Below are 20,479 nucleotides of genomic sequence, written 5' to 3' on the forward strand. Positions count from 1 at the left end.
AACTCTTGAATAAAGTATGTGATCAGGTAATAAGAAGAGGCTGCTCTGGTGAGTATGTAAATAGGCTATGTAGATTCCGATACAGGGTGTGACCAACACTCCTATCAGTGATCAGACACCCATGAGTGATAATGGTTATACATATCTTATTATACATGCATGGTAATCATGATGCCGGTATCATGAGCATAAGCCAATCACAACCCGACCACGAGCCCTCGCCCGGAACAGAGGGAATGGGAGCTTGGAGAAAATGCGGAAATAAGTCGCCACTGGCTGTTGTGTGTACTTCTTAAACACACCACACACCCATGGTTGACTGTACTTCTGCATACTAGACATCCACTGTCCACTTCCACAGAGGGCGGGAGTGAAACCATGAGCGGAGAAAGTGCATCACTGCGGGACGCACAGAGCTCCGCAAACCGCGTCTCCTTCTCCCTTTAAATCCTCCGGTGGGTCTGTTTGTTTTTAAACACCACAACACAGCATCGACCTGCCGGGTGTCCGGCCTGGCCGTGGATCATGTGGCTGAATCCAGAGGAAGTTTTGCTGAAAAACGCGCTGAAGCTTTGGGTGACGGAGAGAAGCAACGATTTCTTCCTCCTGCAACGACGCCGAGGACATGGAGACTCTGGGGGCAAACTCTCAGGTAAATAAAACAAAGCCCTAACAACCACCTTTCTCATGTGGTCTCAGGACCACCAAGCAAACACCTGGTCTTCTCACGATTATTGGCTACATTCTTCCCTACATTGTTGTCTGTCCCGCCTTCGGTGCTTTCCAGCCCCCCCCTTATCTTCTACAGTTTTCCGTCTGGGGAACAGGATATATCACTATGTCCAAACAGTAAGGTAGGGGCGACTGTTATTGGGTCCTTAACTACCTGTTGATAAGGCGTGTGTGTGTGTGTGTGTGTGTGTGTGTGTGTGTGTGTGTGTGTGTGTGTGTGTGTGTGTGTGTGTGTGTGTGTGTGTGTGTGTGTGTGTGTGTGTGTGTGTGTGTGTGTGTGTGTGCGTGTGTGTGTGTGTGCGCTTGTGATCTTGTTCCACTCATCACATCCTCTGTGGATTTACCTTGCCGAGAAACTGAGGAACTTACTGACCACTTCCTATTATTTTCTGCAAGTTCTAACCACCTGCTGTACAGTGCTGTTCTGGGACTTTCTGGGCTTTCCAGTGACATGTGAGTTGAGTTCAGGCCAGAGCAGCTTTATTACATAAAAACGTTATTACATTATTCTTTGATTCAGTTTCAACACTCTGCTACTATGGAAACCCCATCCCAGCTCTATAGGCTCTATACATATATATAGGCTGTGTATTGTGCAACTAATTAGAGTACATTTAAACTCTCTACTTTATCATTCTCTGAGTAGGTTTTCACTCACTTTTATCTTAACTACGTGACTTTTACTCTGTCTGCACCTCTGATTGAGTCCCGGCCCGGAGCCATTACAACAGGCTGATCTATTACCTGTACACAGGTAATAGATCATTTATTCAGGAAAGGAACAAGAAACAACATATAAATCCTGTTGATGTGTGAGAAACAAAATACTGGCTGGCTTCACATCACTGTATTTCCCACCGTTGACGTAGAAACACCAGTGATCCCCAACATCTGGGACCCAAAACCTTGTACATTGGTAGACTGGACTGGAAATAGAGTGTAAACCGACATTATGTTGTTTAATATAGACATGATCAAATGTAGTTTAACATTTTGATTTTTTTGCAAACATACAGATTAGTTTAAGATTAGATTAGGTGTCCTTTTTGTTCCCAGACAGAACATTCGGATACCACAGCAGCTAGAGGGGTATTCTATGGTGCAAGACTGTAAAAATAAATACACATACTGTACTGTAGTTTGATATAATTTTGGCCCTATAAATACACATACTTTAAATATACAGACCAGACTGGGAGCCGACAATTATCAAACGCATCATATTTCCAAGATGTTTTAAAGGTAGTAGTAGCAACATTTGTAATAGTGGTCTCGTACACATGATCACTGTTCACATGAATGACCAGGACCCAGTTCAATCAATCAGATGTTCTTCTGCTTCTCAAACGATACTTAATTACTATCTCTATAGCGTTAGAAGTACTTGATCTAGATCTTGATTAACAGTGCGGTGTGTTGACCGATGTCAGGAAGTGCAGGGTTGAATGCAAAATTCAGTGCTGATTCCAGTGTGAATTTAATTGTGCGTGTGTATATTAGGGGGGGGGTATTTGCAGCTGATTTTGATGTTATTATTTTGTTTATTTCAGTTTATTCTAATGTTGTTATTACTCCGCGCAAAAAGCAATGGTTGTTATCAACTGAATGATTGCTAGCATTTCTATCAACATAAATAATAAACATGTACCAAACTCTTTCGGTTGGTACCCAAACACTGGACTGTTTTGGCACAAAGCCCTAGATGACACCATTTCCTGTCCGGTGTTATTGTGACATCATATCCTGTAATTTATGGCAGGTCTCCTAGTGGGTGCACTGGACACGATGCTGGACTCCAACGCCAGGGTCACGCCCTTCAGGATCCTCCACCAGATCCCCTCCTCCCAGGTCAGCTGGGTCATCGCTAGTGGTACGACCCGTTTATCTGTCTGCTACACCCATATTCCTCTTCATCGACGGTATTGATGGTCTGATGTAGTTGACTGTTGTTTGGGTGTTTTGTCCTCTAGGGGCCACCATAGAGGAGGTCAGCCGCCACTGGGACTGGCTGAACCACAATGTTCTCCACTTGCTCTCGGTTTTTGAGAACAAGGCTGACATCTCCAGCTTCGTTAAAGGAAAGGTCAAGGTGAGGTTGTACTGCAAGTGCAAACTTATTCTCATTAATCACACCCTGGTCACACCCAAGCACAGTCTTCTCTGTTGGTACCAGAGGAGTGTTACCTTGTCGTGACGGATGCTGTTGGTTTCCTCCTCGATATCCCTCGCCCTCTCCGCTCTCCTGTCCTCCTCTGCAGGGTCTGATAGCGCAGGAGGCGCGGGGTCGACAGACGGCGCAGGAGGAGGACCCGGAGCGCTTCCGGGAGGCGCTCCAGAAGTTCAAGCTGCACTTTGGCCTCCCGCCACAGGAGGTGCTGGTGGCGCAGTTCCCCTGCTGCTGCTGGAAAGGCCGGGTCCCACGCCAGGGCGTACTGTACCTCAGCACCAATCACATGGCATTCTACTCCTTCCTGCTGGGCAAGGAAGGTCTGTACTGCAACTATGTCCCCCCTAGCCTCCTTTGTAGAAACACGCTAATAAAACAAATATAAATAATTATTCATAATCTGAATCATCATCCGAAATGTAAGTGCGAAGCCTAAACTTTGACCTGCTGTAGTTCCATTAAAGATGGTACCATTGGTACCATCTTTAATGGTACCACCACAATGTTTGACCTTCAACCTGTTTTAGTTCTATTATTTGCCACTGTAAGGAATGACCTTTGCTCTGCTGTAGCTTAATAAATCGTATATCCACCGTAAAGATTGACCTTTGACCTGCTGTTGCGACATGAATCCTAGCCCCCACTGTAAGATTTGATCTTTTGACCTTTTGTTGTGATATAAGTGACAATGTGGGGTTGACCTTCAACCCTTCTGCCCTCCCCGTAGTAAGGTTTGTGGTGCCGTGGGCGGAGGTGAGACAGGTGGAGCGCGTGTCCGCGGGCCTGATGACGGAGGTGGTGCGGGTGGGCACCAGGCAGCGGCAGCGGGACTTCTCCATGTTCCTGAACCTGGACGAGGCCTTTGGCCTCGTGGCCCAGCTGGCTGACATCGCCCTGCGGAGGCTGCTGGACAGCGAGGGTCTGGAGCTGGACCGCTCGCTGCAGCAGCCCACCCGCATGACCAAGAAGTGAGCGACTCTTCTACTGTCATCGGGTCCGCACTGTACTGATCTAATCTCATCTGGGGTTGGACCGCTTGCTGCTGTTGCCTTGACCGCACCCGAGATCAAGAGGTCACCGTCAGGTTTAGTATAGTATGATGGCCTCACTAGTCATAATCTATAATATAATCCAATCTATTGTGATTTAATCAACTGTAATATCATCTATAATCTATAAAATGCAGTTTAATGTAATCTGAAGCGGGACTGCACACTACAGTAGCCCGCAAGCATCACCAAGAGGTCAACACCTAATCAAATTGAATCTGTAATCCAATCTACTGTAATCTTATCGACCCTTCTGTAATCTAATGTAATCTACTAAAATTGTATCTTTAATTGTATTCAATCTAATCTGGAGCTGTACTGCATGCTGCAGTAGCCCGCACTCAATTACTAAGAGGTAAGCATCAGGTTGCTATCATCTACTCTAATCTAATCTGTGATCTAATTTGACTAATCAAATAATCAAATATAATTTAAACTAATCTGGTCCACTCTGCAAAATATTTTCTAGATTAAACACGACATGTGTTAGAGGTGACCACTTCCTTCTGCAAAACACTGTCAACATCAGAAAGTCAGCCTTGACTACCAGTAGAGCACATCACTGCATTTGATCAGATGTTTAAATAACTAAAATAATAAATATATAAAGTTCTGGGTTTCTACCTATAGTATACTGTAGACGTACTGTGGGGTCGATTTAGCTCAGGAGGATAACCGGGTTTCAGGTTGCTAGTTCGATCCCAAGCGCCTCCTAGTTGAGTACTGAAGTGGCAGGACGCCCAACCCTAACTGCTGCTGATGAGCGGGCTGTCGTCTTGCATTTTTGAAGGGTTGTAAGTCGCTTTGGATGAAGCGACTTACAGCGACTTACTGCTAAATGCCCTACATTGAAATTGAATGCCACCAGTAAAGGTGAGTAAAACTTACATTGAAAATAAGAACTGAGAATAAACAATGGTTTTATCTGTGTGAATTAGGAACAGAACCGAGAGATTACCACACATTGAGGGCCCAGATAAAATTAGAAAAACATTCAGAGTCAAACATGTGGATGATGGGGTTAGCTACCTAGAACTAGCTGTTTAACCAACTAGTTAACAGATCTCAACCACTTGGAGGAGGAAGATGGGGATGAGGGTCAGCAAGGGAAGGAGAAGGACAAAAATGAGGTGGGAGAGGAGGAGGTGGAAGAGTAGGGGGGTTGAGGTTGAGGACAAGGAGGAGGAGAGCGGTTGGTGTTGTCAGGTGAACCTCTGGCCAAAGTGTTTGGGAGCGAAGAGACATTTGTTTCCAAGCATGATGACTCCCTGGAGTCTAGAGAAAACCAGCTCTTACATACGATGAACCTTTCAAAGGTTGATTGTTTGTAAAAAAAACAACAACTTTTAATACGGACAGAGCATTGGGCTGTGCCGGGGTCAGCTGCAGTTGTTGTGCCTCTGCCCTGTGTGTTGATTCATTGTTGAGCTCTTTGGTTTGCTCTTCCGTTTCCTCTTTGTGTGTCGGGTGTCGTGCTGGTCGTAGAAGCCGTCTGACACTCATTGTTCAGGACGGGTTTATTATTAGATCTGTGGGATTCGTGACCGTATCCTGATCTAATGAATGAACTCCCTGTCTGAGCTGGTCAGACAGCCGAAGGTGTGGATAATTACATAGCTAAGTACAAACATGTGTCTGTCTGCTCAAAAGTCATAGTACTTTCTTTTATGACTATCAGCTGGTTGAGTCAAGTCCTGCAAAGAGTTACCTGTGGTCGATGCTTGTCCATAACTCTTTGCATACAGCTGTGTTCTTGTGAAATTGGAGATCATTCTAAAATACCACCATCAGTTTAGTCATGGGGAACAACAGGAAACAAAATAGATTACACGGTGGAGAGGAACTACCAAAGCATATCTACATTTATTCTAATGTATTCTTAGCTATGGGAAGATGGGTGGATAACTGGTATTGTCTCCTCTCTATCAGCTGTTACTTCAGCTACAATCCATGGCTGAAACCTTCACAGCAACCCCACCATGGTAATTAGCAAGCACGTCTGGCCCTTAACCTAGTTAATAGTTTAGTTTTTCCAGTTTTCATCTGATACTCAGTCATGGGAGAGTGCCTTGTAGTTCTGTATTAACCCGGGCTACCGTTTGTAGGGCATTCCTTCACTTTTCCAAGTATACTTTCATTACACAACTGTTAATAATCATACATTTATTTTTTGCATAAATAATTCATTTACATATACATTTATACTACACTTAATGGGTATATACAAATATTTTTCTGTGTATTCTTTGTAGTTTTATAATCTATTATATGTTTTTTTTTCATTATGTTATGCTTCAATTCTCTACATCTTATTCCGACTCTAAGCATAAACTTATATATCGGTTGTTTATCTGGAGTAGAAGGATTCTAGGGATATTTAGGTCACTTCCATGTTTAAAAATGTAACTTCTCCCCCCCCCTTCCTTCCATGAGCTCTGGCTGGTGGTAGGGGTGTGTCCCGGGGGTAGGGTTTTGTCCCGGGGCTCTGGGCCATGGTTCTTCTCTGCTCTCTCTCTTACAAAACGTCAAGATGGATAGCGTTAAGGGCCAAGGAATTACTTCTAGTTGGCAGAGCTACAAAGTTGAGGGAGATCACTATAGTTTAATCTACTATATAAATACTGTTACTGTATCTACTGTTTATCTATTATAATTGTCTGCACTGCTGATATTACAAAAAGCAAAGGAGCAAAGCACTATCATGTTTTATAGTTATGATTTTGTACTTTGCTTGTTCAGCCTCACTCGTTGTAGGACACATTGGGTAAAAGCTGCTAAACGTCGAAATGTAATGTTTTCTACTACACCGGTGTGCTACAGTCTGATCAGAGGGGGGCTGGGGCAGCCCAACATTGGACCAGTCCCCCCGAGTGCCACCCCGTCTTAATCTGGCATATGAATAAAATGAGTTCCTTTTGTGGACTTTGTGTTTTCATTTTGTTTGTATGTGATCAAAGCCCAATGCAGCGTTCTATTTGGTCACAAACCGTTGTGTCTTAAGTGTCCTGGGGCCTAACTCTCTGTCCCTCCCCAGGGTTCTGGAGGAGCAGGCTCTGAGGGACTACGTCCTGGCTCTGTTCTGGCTGCCCCGGGCGGAGCGGCTCCACGAGGTGGCCTCCTGCTCCGTGTGGGCCCCCCACGCCCGCACACACATGGCCGGGACGCTCTACACCACCGACAGCTACCTGGGCTTCTCCAGCCGGGAGGAGGGCAGCTGTCTGCTGCTCATACCCCTCTGTGAGGTACCTAAAACCTACAACACCCATTACACTCCCTGCACCTGTCTGAAGCACCTGAAACCACTTATGACACACAATAACTGTCTGAGGGACTTGGACACACTTATAACACACATGAAACACACCGTGCCCCTGTATGAGGTAGCTGTCCTATATACTCCCCTATAACCCAACTTACCTCAGTCTGAGTTACCTAAACACACCTGCTATTATAACACACCTTATTTTACCTCTGTCTGTAGTACCTACGACTGACCTTACCTCTGTCTGAAGTAGCTTAACAAATCTGGACCATACCATACTCCTGCTTCAGCTATCTAAACACACCTTACCTGGTTATAAACAACCTCTTGAGACTCAACGGTGCATCCCAAGATGTCAGAGCAACCCTCGTAAAGGTCACACAATCGTGACGGCATGATTTGTTCTAGATATGAACAGGGGTGGATAGTCAGGAAAAGGTGTGTGACCATTTTAAATATATTTTCAATTTATCCTTGTCTGTAAGGTTATTTGTGTTCAGAGGCGTTTTGTCGGCCTTACTGGAAGTGGAGATTATTGTTTTCAGGAGATTATGGTTACTCATTTACCCGGCCTGCCCCACTTTCTCCCTCACAAACCAGTTTTTCTTCCCATGAGATTTTCCAAGGGGAAGTGATATATGTATTATTTGCTGTATCAAGAATACGGGTTGTTCAACAAACTCGGTTTACTCTGTTGGTTAAAGTATAGCACACAGTGGTTTTAAGGATGAAACACGGTGGTGTCAGGTTTTGTCTGAAGTGAACTCTGTACCGGTGACAGTTAGTCATCGAGCATCAGTAGTGACACCTGGACGTTCACACATCCTTCTTAACACAGGATCTCTCTCTCTGTGTGCTAAACACACATGCAGAGAGGAACACACACGACTCAAAATTGTGGGCACATAATTCCTATTTTATTAATGAAAATCCTATATGTTGTATTATTACCCTAACATACCATATTTTACCGCACCATACCTTTAAATATGTTGACAATAAGAACATTAATAACGTTAATGTTCTAATAAATGAATTTCAAGGCACCAAAGGGGCTTTGGTGGCTTAGACAGCCATGTTGGTACAGAGCCAGTGTCCTGGACTTAGCTCCCCTACTTGTTTTTTTTGTGACCAGTCGACGCCAGGAGCTTGGTTAAACGGCTCGTTAATGAAAAGCCCAACATACCTCATCAACACTTCACCAAACTGCTAGCCTGACATTGCCAGACTCGTTCACAAATGAGTATTGGTCTGGAACCTCTCAGCGCATTTTTGATTTAAAAGGGGCGTAATCAACTGTCAGAACCTGTGGCTCTGGACACAATTGATTAGACCTCCAACCATTCAGAGCAACCAAATGTGTTACATATAAGCGCAGCTGTCTCCTATAGGGCGCTCCCTGTATAGTCATCATATTAAACATATTACATAAATGTTTGTGATTGGCCCGACCTAGTCCAGGTCTGCTGAAAATCGGTCTGTATTTGAGTGGGGGGCCAGAAGCATGTGCCAGAGTAAGTAGAAACTCCCCAGAAGAAAAAAAACCATGAGAAGGAAGAGCCAAGGGAAGGAATACCTCCTTTAAGCGTTGGATAGGAGGGTGGAAGATGCTGCGATAACAAAATCACATTCATACAGAAGGTACTCCCGCTGATCGTTAAAGCACTTTCCTGATGTGTGTTGTGACCAGGTGCTGTCGATAGAGAAGGCCGAGAGCTCCAGCCCGCTGCCCAACCCGGTGATAGTGAGCATTCGCAGTAAGAAGGCCTTCCAGTTCATCGAGCTGCAGGACAGAGACGACCTGGTGGTCAGCCTCAACGACCGACTCAGAGCGCTGCAGTGGAAACACTCCATGTACGCCAACAAACCTGCCCGGAAACCCCTGGTACGTACACAACACAGCTTTCTCTCTCTGAGTGAAGTATAGTGGGTACTAATGTTCTAGGTATATAACATAGCACTATCTAAGGAAACCTTCATATGGCAGTGCATGATTCTTTTCCTGGTGGTTTTACATTTAGTAAAGTTCCTCAGGGTACGCTTTTAGGTCCCCTGATTGTCTCCCTACTGAAATATTTGTGAACGATAACTATACTATATTATACAAGTTACAATACATATACAGACCTTGCAAAATGTGACCTTAAAAGGTGTTTTTGCATGATGAATAAATGACAAAATCCTGTTTTTGTGAATCAAACTTAAGATATTCCAACCAATGTATAAAGTCTGCCAAACCCTATAGGCAACCCTTGAGACCATCTCTGAGCCTGGTGTTTCCCTTCCAGAGCCCCCAGACACCCTACTACACCTTCTACTATGACACGGTCTGCTCTGACGAGGAGGAGGTGGAGGAGCAGGTGCTGCGCAACACCGTCAACACAGAGGCCCTTATGACCGCCTTCAACCACGGGCTCCATGGAGACAACAACCTCCACAGCAAGGTACACACTCCTTTTCCAGGAGTCCTCCAGTGTAAAACACAGTGGGATCAAGTGTCGAAGGATTAGACTGACCCGGACTGGTTTTATTTGTGCATGCGTTTTATTCTTCTGATCGTATCTAATCTAGTTGAATACAATCTATCAAAACCCAATCTAGACTCATCTAGACAAGTCTAGTCTAATTCTAATCTCGATTAGATTGAAATCCTCACAGGAAAGCTATTACCTGTTTTGAATGCTGATCACATGGCATTCATGTGTGTGTGCATTTGTATGGGTGTAATAATGGTTCAATATATGTGTGTGTTAATATACGCGTGCAAATTATTGTGTGTGCAGAGTATGGAGGAGCGTCTGCTGCAAATGTGGGAGGATCACTTCAGTGAGTTTGGACGCGGCGTCCACATGTTCCGCACCGACAAGATGGACAGGCTGGTTGCTATGGGGATACCAGACTCACTGAGAGGAGACCTTTGGATGACCCTATCTGGTAACAGCTGCTGCCTGTGTGTGTGTGTGTGTGTGTGTATGCATTTGTGTGTGTGTGGGGGGGGGGGGATTCCCAGGTGAACAGGTTTATGTGTATGTCTGTCTGTCTGTCTGTCTGTCTGTCTGTCTGTGTGTGTGTGTGTGTGTGTGTGTGTGTGTGTGTGTGTGTGTGTGTGTGTGTGTGTGTCGTCGTACCAGATGTTTGCTGGTCAGGTGTAAAGAAGGTGTGTGTGCATAGCTTCTTTTTTTTCATGGACAGGTGTATTTGCACACACACAAAAACACACATCGGGTCAGTTTTCCGTGTGTGTGTGTGTGTGTGAACGCCCATGTGTGCACTCAGTTTCTCTTCTCTTCTAACCCTATTTAAAATAGATTAAAAAAAAACTTTTTGGGCTGAGAGCTCAAGGCAGGAGGCAGGGAGGGCGTGGCGATGACCCACCACAACTTTGTGATACTTTTTTAGTAGCCGTCGTGTATGAGCGTTATAAAGAGCGATGTTGTGTGTGAAGTGCACCGCACAACGTGGCCTTATACTATAAGTGTCTGAAAAGCAGAACCCTCTTTCGGACGCAGCCATCAACTTCGACAACTAGATATGTTCGTCCACACATCCACACACACACTTCCGCAACGGGGTCCCTTGAAGAGTATACTAAAATGCATTTTTGCGGCCACCAAATGATGCTACCTGTGTTTGGAATTGTTAGGCGAAGACACTGCCACTTCATCAAAAGTCTCTCTCCATGCCTCCATCTCGTCATCTCTCTGTCTCTGTCTCTCTCTCTTTCTCTCCATTACTATCTTCAAGTTTCTCCCATGTGTGGGTGCTTGTGGGTGGATATTCCCATGCTATGAGTTGTGCAATAAAGTAGACTTTGGTTTCTATGGCGATGGATCCTGTCGGGACATGACTCTGTACACCTGATGTCATCCAAAAAACCTGAATAGCAGCATTAAGCATATGGTAGGGAGAGGGGCTGCTCTGTCTCTAAAACCGCTGCTTATCAAGTGTTGTTTGTCAGGTGTTGCTTAGCAACCAGTATCTGATTTCTTTACACAGTTAAAAACACTTGTCCCTTGTCGTCCTTTGGTTATTTATTCACAGAACGTGGGTTACTCTAAGCAGCTTTACAATGTCATGAACACAGCGTGGTGACGTGGTCAAGTCAAGTCAATTTTAATAGTGCCTCTTAATCACAGTTACAGTCTCAAAGGGCTTCACAGGCCCCACATTATATACAACACTCTCTTACCCTAAGTCTCTCTTAGATTCAAAGGCAAAACTCTTCCATCTGACCCAGAGGGAAGAAACCTTGAGAAGGAACACAGACGAGAATGGTTAGGAAGGCAATAGCTGCCATAAGAGGCAGACATGCACTGACATAACGTTATGCATAGCGAGCAAAAACAACTAGGATAACGTTGTGAGAACATGTTGTCATTGTGTCAGAATGTCATGAATGTGAACTAGTCTGTCTGTCTGGTAGACTAAAAGAGTCATCAAGAAGAACCAAACCCTGACATGCCTTAAAGAAGAGATGACTCCCTCTATAGGCCAAACATGCTATTGCATTCGTAACCTGTAGCTGGCTGACACGGGTACATACTGTTAAGGCGCCGATGTGACACACCCGTCCCCGCAAAGACGCGGCCAAGGTTTCATTTGTATGGAGTGAGTGTGTTTCCGGATGTTGTTCGCCCCAGGTCGGCCCATGTGTCCTCGGTAAGGAACGGTGTGTTACTGTATGCAGGCGCGGTGACGGAGCTGGCCTCCCACCAGGGTTACTACACCGACCTGGTGCAGCGGGCCATGGGCCAGAGCACCCTGGCCACGGAGGAGATCGAGAGGGACCTCCACCGCTCCCTCCCTGACCACCCCGCCTTCCAGAACCCCACCGGCATCGCCGCCCTCCGGAGGGTGCTCACCGCCTACGCCCACCGCAACCCCAAGATCGGATACTGCCAGGTAGACCACCCCCTCCACCCCCGCCCTCCCCCCCTTCCACTATGGACAGCTACACCCCCATGAGACTTCAATGCACACCGTCATCCAACCTGCCCCTCATCCACCACCCTCTACACCCAACCTCCACATCCAAACAACTACACACCCAACCTCCTGCCCCCCACATCCATCCTCCTGCACATCATTCACCTCTCACAACTGACCTCTAATCCAATTTGTGCTGACCTTATGACCTCTGTGTCCCTAGTCTATGAACACCCACCTTGTGCTGACCTTATGACCTCTGTGTCTCTAGCCTATGAACACCCACCTTGTGCTGACCTTATGACCTCTGTCTCTCTACTCTATGAATACCCACCTTGTGCTGACCTTATGACCTCTGTGTCTAGTCAATGAACACCCACCCTGTGATGACCTTATGACCTCTGTGTCGCTAGTCTATGAACATCGTGGCGTCGGTGCTGCTGCTGTACTGCCGGGAGGAGGAGGCCTTCTGGCTGTTGGTCGCTGTCTGTGAGAGGATGCTGCCCGACTATTTCAACCGCAGGGTCATAGGTGAGGGGTCAGGGGTCAAACCCACACAAAGAAACACAGTAAACAAGTTAACAAACATTACATGCATTTTGATAAGTTAAATTAGTTAAATTATTATACTGGTGGACAATGGGAGATGCCCAGTACAACCACAGTATACTACTGGTTATAATAGGAGTTTGAACATAGTAGCGTGTGTCCGTGCCAGAGGTCTGTGTCCCTGGCCTGACCTCTGACCTCTGTGACCCCTACAGGAGCCCAGGTTGACCAGTCTGTGTTTGAGGAGCTGATACGGGAGCGTCTCCCTGAGCTGGCGGAGCAGGTCCCGGACCTGTCGTCGCTGTCGTCCCTGTCCCTGTCCTGGTTCCTCACCCTGTTCCTCAGTGTGCTGCCCTTCCCCAGCGCCCTCTGCGTGCTGGACTGCTTCTTCTACCAGGGCATCCAGGCTGTGTTCCAGCTGGGCCTGGCTGTGATGCAGGCCAACGCGTCGCAGCTCAGTGCCAGCTCCGATGAGGGACAAGCCCTCATGGTGCTCAGCAGGTAACTCCATCCTGATTTAAACCGCGGTCTAAGAATGTTCGACTTTCAAACAGGCTATTGCAGAACCCACACGTAGTATATTTCTTTGTGAATATTGTGAATATTTCCTTCAAGATTAATTAAGGACTCTGCCCCAGCATTAAGAGCTGATGATGGAACCCCTGTCTGTGGGAGTAGCTCAACGTCTGATATTATAACACCTGTATGTGGGAGGAGCTTAACGTCTGATATTATAACACCTGTTTGTGGGAGGACCTAAGAGCTGACATTATGACACCTGTATGTGGGAGGAGCTTAACGTCTGATATTATAATACCTGTATGTGGGAGGAGCTTAACGTCTGATATTATAACACCTGTATGTGGGAGGAGCTAAAGTCTGATATTATAACACCTTTATGTGGGAGGAGCTTAACGTCTGATATTATAACACCTGTATGTGGGAGGAGCTAAGAGCTGACATTATGACACCTGTATGTGGGAGGAGCTTAACGTCTGATATTATAACACCTGTATGTGGGAGGAGCTTAACTTCTGATATTATAACACCTGTCTTTGGGAGGAGCATAAGAGCTGTTATTATAACACCTGTATGTGGGAGGAGCTTAAGAGCTGATATTATAACACCTGTATGTGGGAGGACCTTAAGGGCTGATATTATAACCTGTCTGTGGGAGGAGCTTAAGAGTTTATATTATAACAGCCGTCTGTGGGAGGAGCTTAAAGTCTGATATTATAACACCTGTCTGTGGGAGGAGCTTAACGTCTGATAATTTAACACCTGTATGTTGGAGGAGCTTAACATCTGATATTATAACACCTATATGTGGGAGGATCTTAAGAGCTGATATTATAACACCTGTCTGTGGGAGGAGCTGATATATAACACCTGTATGTGGGAGGAGCTTATAACACCTGTCCTGTGTGGTGTGTTTAGTTTTCTGGACCAGGTGAAGCTTGAGGGGGAGCCGGTTTCTCCACCTCTTTCACCAACTGCGATGGAGGAAAACAGCATCATCATCTCCCCCACTAGACCCCCCGTCATCACAGACCTCCTCATTGACTCCTACCAGGTAGCACTCACCTCCTCCATCCGGAATGTGATAGGATTCAGTCTCACTTTTAAGTTGGCTTAGCATCACAAAGGGGTAGAGTACATTTACTGCAGAAATACTGCTGTGTACATATGTCTGGATTAATCACTTTTATTTTATTGGTCAGTATCAACATATATATAAGAAAATTATTATGTAAATACACAAATTGTCAAACATTTGTTTTGTTGTTCTTATTATGTGTACTGCTATTGGTTGGAGCACAGTTCTGTTTTTTTTTCTGATCTTGTTGTGTTTCATTTAGATTGCGTTGTGTGTGTTCTGACCGCGGTGTGTTTGTGTGTCACCAGAAATTCAGAGATCTGTCAGTGAGACAGCTAGAGAGACTCCGGTGTCGACACAGAATCCTCGTTCTGCAGGCCCATGAAGACACCAGCAAAGAAAACACAGTAGGACCTCCTCCTCCTCTTGACTCAGCTAAGCAGCTCGCTTCTTCCATCTCCTCCATTATCCTCCTCTTCTTCATTCACTTTCCATTCTGACTCTCGTACGATTGACCTGACCCAATAAAGCACTGAACTCTTCCACCTCCCCCCCCCACCCACAGTTGAGGGTTGTAACCCCTGAGGTTTCCATCTCCCCTGAGGACCTGGCCGACCTCTACGACCTCTTCAAGGTACTGTTTCTTTTCCCATACATTAATCTGAAGGACACTAGCTCACTTTAATAATAGATCAATTAAAGGTCCCATGGCATGAAAATCTGACTTTATGAGGTTTTCTAACATAAATATGAGTTCCCCTAGCCTGCCTATGGTCCCCCAGTGGCTAAAACTTAAAAGGTGTTCTGCTCGCCTTTGAAAAAACTGAGGCTCAAGCGCGCTGATTTGGAATGTGGTCCCATATGTCTTCATAAGGATCTAAACTCCTCTCCTTTCTCTCCCTGGCCCACCCAGAGAATTTGGCCCGCCAAACCGTGCAAGCGCCACGTGTGTGTGTTTGTGTGTGTGATTACACACAGTGTTTGCTTTTGATGTTATGGCGCATAACACGTCGGTTCTTTGACGTCTCTTGTATATCCGCAACGAGACTGTAGTTGGGGTTATCTCAGCCATGGTTGAGAATGAATTGGGGGAAAGGAACTTTGGCTTTGACTCCCTGAAGTACATGAACCACGACATGGAGGAGAATGGGATTGTTGGCCTTGAATGTCTCCTTCTTGAGCCCCGCTTCCCGCTGCCGAGGGACCACCGCCTCGGCGCTGCAGGAGGCGGTGGTGCCTAAGCGCTGACTACTGCAGAGGCGGTGGTCCCTCGGCAGCAAGGCTCCGGCGGGAGACAACCGCGGTCAACAATCCCTTTCTCCTCCATGTCGTGATTCAGTCTACTTCAGATTGATGTGGACGTGGAAGAACAAGAGACGTCGGAGAACCCTACACGGTCTTTTAAGATTCATAATATCGTCTCGAGGTTCACACAGCTTTTGGCCATGATCATTTATACTATACGATATAAATATCCATGTATAATATGATATTATTTAGATATAGAGCTCCAGGATTCCCGTGTGTTCTAGAATATTAACAGAACACGGCTAAAGGCTGTGTGCACCTCGCCATACACCCCTGTAAACAGAGCGCTTGGTACCGTGGCTGGAAGCTGCTCAGGGCCACACCCCCACCCTCCTCCTTGACCCGCCTCGCTCCTCCTCATTTGCATTATAGCTACAGACACCAAAACAGCGCATTTGGGGGAAGCTCAATGCGCGACTGGCTCGGAGGGGCTGTAACTCTGCCCCACGGCTGAATTTCGGGAACGTCTTTGAATACTGTGTTAGTGGCCCACTAATACCTATATTAAAGCATCCATAAAATAGCATGTCATGGGACCTTTAACTATCTTCTTCAGGGGGAACAATACAACACAGCAACACGGGTCAATGTGAACCCCATTGGTGTAGGTCTGTATTGATATATTTGTGTATCTATTATAAGTACAATTCTCTCTTCTCTCTCTTTATCTCCTCCTCTCTACTTATATCCATCTATCTCTTCATCTCCTCCCTCCTCATCCCCCCAGACAGAGCACTTCATCACCCTCTACTGGGGGGAGGGCGGTGGTGCAGCGCTGGCTCTACAGCACCATGACCCGGGGAGGCCCTACCAGGAACAGTACCGTCTGGGCCGCGCCCAGTTCCAGAGCCTGTACGGCCTGCTGGTGCCCTGGCTTTGTGAGCAGCAGCACAGCGACACCGTGGCCAACCGCACCTTCAACCTGCTGGACCAGGACAAGGACAACCTTGTCACCTTCAGAGAGTTTGCCGGCTGGCTCGGTAAGTTAGCCTGCGGTCTAGGCATGTTAGACTGCCGGTGCTGGCTGACATTAGCTGGCTGGCTAGTTTAGCCTGTTGGCTTTGAAAGATATGAATGCTACATCAATATGACCAATGCTACTTGTGTGCTTAAGTTGCTCTATTTCTTTTTCAGACACACTTTACTGCGAGGATCTGAACGAGAGGATAAGACTGCTCTACTGCCTACACATTCCACCAGGTAACCCTCCCAACTGATTACATCCCACCGGTTAACACACTTAACCAGGTAACACACACTTCATCATGTATCACTATCCATCAGGTACCAGAGTCCATATAATGTATCAGTATCCACAGGTTAACACACACTCCACCGGGTAACACACTCAACTAGGTAACACAGTCCACCAGGTAACACAGTCCATCATGTAATACACAACACCAGGTAACACATTTCCGAATTCCGACTTCAGACATGTTGAGTGTGTAGATCCTGGAAAGGAGATAACCTTGTGTGTGTGTGTGTGTGTGTGTGTGTGTTTCCCCAGCGCTGACTGAGACAGAGGAAGGCTGCCGTGTGATGAAGGGTCCCGTGGTGTCCACCAACAGACCGCTGTATGTGGACCGTCCCCCAGGTATGTCTACTGGAATAATAACATTGACTTGTGAATGACTGAATGAGCTGTCGCTGTGCTGTCTGAACCAAACCCCTTCTTGATGGCCGCTCTGTTTACTGTCATCCCGTGGTCAGTGGTGTCAGAGGAGGTGACAGACTACCAGGAGCAACTGAAGCGCATGTTGAAGGACCTGATGAAGGAGAAGGATGCGGAAAAACCACTTCCACTCATGAACCAGGTATAACACACTACTTCACAATAAAAGCAACAATTTCCTCATTCAACGGACACCACTAAATAGCCTTTCACAATAAAAGCACACACTCCACTCATTACTCAGATGCTAAACCTTTTTTTTTGCATTTCACAATAAAAGTTTGTGTGACCTTTCTTATTCCGGCCCAGCGCGAGTTCATCCAGTTCTGCAAGACATTGTACAGCATGTTCCACGGTGACCCCAGCGAGAGCGAGCTCTTCCAGGCCATCGCCACGGTTACCAGCCTGGTGCTGCAGATCGGCGAGGTGGGCCACCGCGGGCGCCTGAGGTCGGAGGTCAGCGACCAGGAAGAGGCGGGGCCTGGACAGGAAGTGGCAGAGACCCAGCAGGAGGAGGGGGAGGGGGAGGGGCAGCAGGACTGGATGGTGAGCTTTGCCCAGATCCTGGCCTCCCTGCTGACTGAAGCCCCTCTGGTGTTCTTCTTTGAGAAGCCTGTGGACCTGGCAGCTAAGATCTCCCAGGCCAAGGAGGTCCAGTACCACCAGAGGGCTGCCATACTGGCCCTCAATCGCTGAGCCAATCATCTCGCCGATCGCTGGAACCTTCCGTGATAGGACCCCGTCGGAGGCCACACCTGGCCGACCAATCCAATGCTGAGACTAAACCTAGCCTGCACCATGTAGCAAAGACCCCTGGTCTTGAATGTGGTCTGGAGGGTTGACCATCCAGAGGCCATTTGGGGAGCTGGCGGCTGCTAGGTGGGAGCTAGGGCTGCAAAATGGCTAGAGTTTCGGCGCTCAGCTGTGGAGCTCCAACAATACAAACATGGAAAGATACTGAAACCAACCAAATATGCAACTCCTGTTCAATGCCCGAGTATTGGTGCCTTCTACAGGTGTTTTGCTTGGGATTGCCCTCATTTGGGGAAACTTAATCGGTTGTGTAAAGAAGGTTTCCTTGGGTCTTAAATTGGTCCAGTTAGTATTTCTAAAGTGTGCCACTCCAGTGTGCATAACTCTGGGAAGGTTTGACGACAGAACAGTGACTTAATTTAAACTAAAGCCCTTGAATCCATCCCATCATGTCCCTGCTACGTCCACCAATCAGAAAACAGTACACAACTAACGCTACAGCTGAATGTGAAACAAATCAGTTTTAATTTTTGCCACTTTTTAAGAAGCAAGCTGAGATGATACACACCAAATGTCAGGATATTATATTACTATATTTTGTACTTAAATTGTTATCCTTTTTAATGCCTTCTACCTGTTTTACATAATGTAAATCAACATATACCGCCGGCATCTCCCTGACAAAACGGGATCAATTACTTTCTCCTAAATTGCCTAATCTTCATCTAGACCAGGGTTCAGTGTTTATTATCCATATATTTACCGCCAAATGTTGCAGTTGTGCCTGAGAAGAAAGCTGTGATACTCAATCTGTGCCTGTAAATCCGTCTGCTGTTCTGGTTCCATGTGTCAAAATATTCTTTTGAGGACAACATTCAAACTGAACAACGGCGATGAGCTCTCCTGTGCCTGATAACTTTCCGAGTATTTATTCCCCAAACTACTTTGACCAGTAGGACAATAATGGGAACGCCTCATCAAGGAACGCAATCATGTCAAGAATGGTTAGAGATAGTAAGACCTCATCTAGATTGTCAAGAATGTCACATGTGTTGTTACACAATAAAACAAACTGAAAATCATTCCCATGTTTGTGCTGTATTATAATTTGGTTTGCTAATATATTTCCTCAAAGTAGTATAAAATGATAATAGTACATTAGTTGATACATATACAGTGCAGTCAATTCACTCAATTAGCTGTATTTTAGTTCTGTATCTAGTTCAAGCCTAGGTAAAACACTGCAGAGCTTCGAACCACAAAGAACAGCAATGAAAATTCTTGATTGTGTCTGACAATTTAGTTTTAAATTGACAACGACAACAATGACAATGTGTAGGGGGTTAGTGAAATTATTAATAAACACCTACAATGAAGACATATCAATATCCTTCGGTGTGCTCCACTAATTGTCTTTGGATTTCAGGTGCTATACTGGTCAGGAGATAGATTGAGGATCATAGAGAAAGCATGCTATGCTGCATCTGATTAGGGTGAAGCCGAAGTACATTGTATATGTTGAGGAGAAACACAGCGAAGGATCCATTCTTCCAGGGATGGTTATGAGTGCAATGGAAGCCATAATGAAGTAAATATTAAGAATGAATGTTGAGGCAACAAAAGGAATCTGTCACAGCAGAGAAAAAAGGTCACTCTCCATCTATTTGGTTTAAATGTCTATCATGAAAATGTCATTTCATTATTCTCAGCAAGTACAGTGACAAGCCACAAGGCGGCCCTATATATATATATATATACACCATCCTGTCTTCTAAAAAAGACGTAGATCACAACGCCCGCGGCCACCTGCATTTTCTTTACCTAATAGAAAATACTCTTTAAATAAGGGTTAGCCACTATGTGTGGCTTACCCTAGAGGCGAATGTGTGTGTGTGTTTGCCCATTAGATAAACAGTCATTGCTGCAGTGAGTAAAAGATGAGTGAAAAATAAAATGGCAAATGTAACCTGGCCTTTTAACATGTGTGGCAGAAGTTCAATAACTGGCGCATCTTCAGATAACATACGTGGTTCTCTAACTGCAGACGGACCGGCTTCTGATTGGTCAAACTGACCAAAGGGAGAGAAAGAATGTGGGGCAATTCTATCTCCATGACTGGTATCGTGAACAGGATTTTGTGTATTAGGGTGATTTCTTAATTTAATAAAATACACATTCAAAAATTATTCTTAAATGAAAAGCCAATTCATTTCATTTCATTGCATTGCCGTTTGGACACAAGACGGGCAGGTTTGCTACTGTAAAATAAGATGACTTCCCCTAACTGCTACAGACCACTAGAACTGTTTATTGCCAAACCACTTGATTTCCTTTAAACTAAAATAAATCCACTAGATCTTAGCATTATAAAAATGTTTCTGGTCTTAGCTTTATTGACCAGTAACAATTGCAATACTGAAGTATCAATCTTTCCTGACATGCTACATATTTCCACTATAAC

At 45.7% G+C, this 20,479-nt stretch overlaps 1 protein-coding gene across 3 annotated transcripts; it reads left to right on the plus strand.

Annotated features, from left to right (window-relative positions):
* Positions 1-296: 296 nt before the first annotated feature.
* tbc1d8 (TBC1 domain family member 8) lies at positions 297-19,059 on the plus strand. Of its 3 annotated transcripts, none has more exons than XM_079733420.1 (20): positions 297-652; positions 2,492-2,602; positions 2,703-2,821; positions 2,991-3,219; positions 3,627-3,867; positions 6,983-7,190; positions 8,901-9,095; positions 9,499-9,654; positions 9,994-10,144; positions 11,898-12,112; positions 12,550-12,667; positions 12,901-13,186; positions 14,123-14,258; positions 14,591-14,689; positions 14,848-14,916; positions 16,318-16,570; positions 16,725-16,790; positions 17,101-17,187; positions 17,304-17,407; positions 17,575-19,059. In XM_079733420.1, exons 1-20 carry the CDS (start codon positions 526-528, stop codon positions 17,959-17,961), a joined length of 3,357 nt encoding a protein of 1,118 aa, XP_079589546.1. In that variant the 5' UTR covers positions 297-525; the 3' UTR covers positions 17,962-19,059. The 3 variants fall into 3 exon arrangements, with proteins under 3 accessions (XP_079589546.1, XP_079589547.1, XP_079589548.1); XM_079733421.1 differs by lacking the exon at positions 297-652 and adding an exon at positions 815-1,185 and having other exon boundaries at positions 2,492-2,580; XM_079733422.1 differs by lacking the exon at positions 297-652 and adding an exon at positions 817-1,185.
* The last annotated feature ends 1,420 nt before the right edge of the window (positions 19,060-20,479 follow it).

Source organism: Pollachius pollachius (assembly GCF_949987615.1).
Source record: "Pollachius pollachius genome assembly, chromosome: 3".
Taxonomy (NCBI): Eukaryota; Metazoa; Chordata; class Actinopteri; order Gadiformes; family Gadidae; genus Pollachius; species Pollachius pollachius.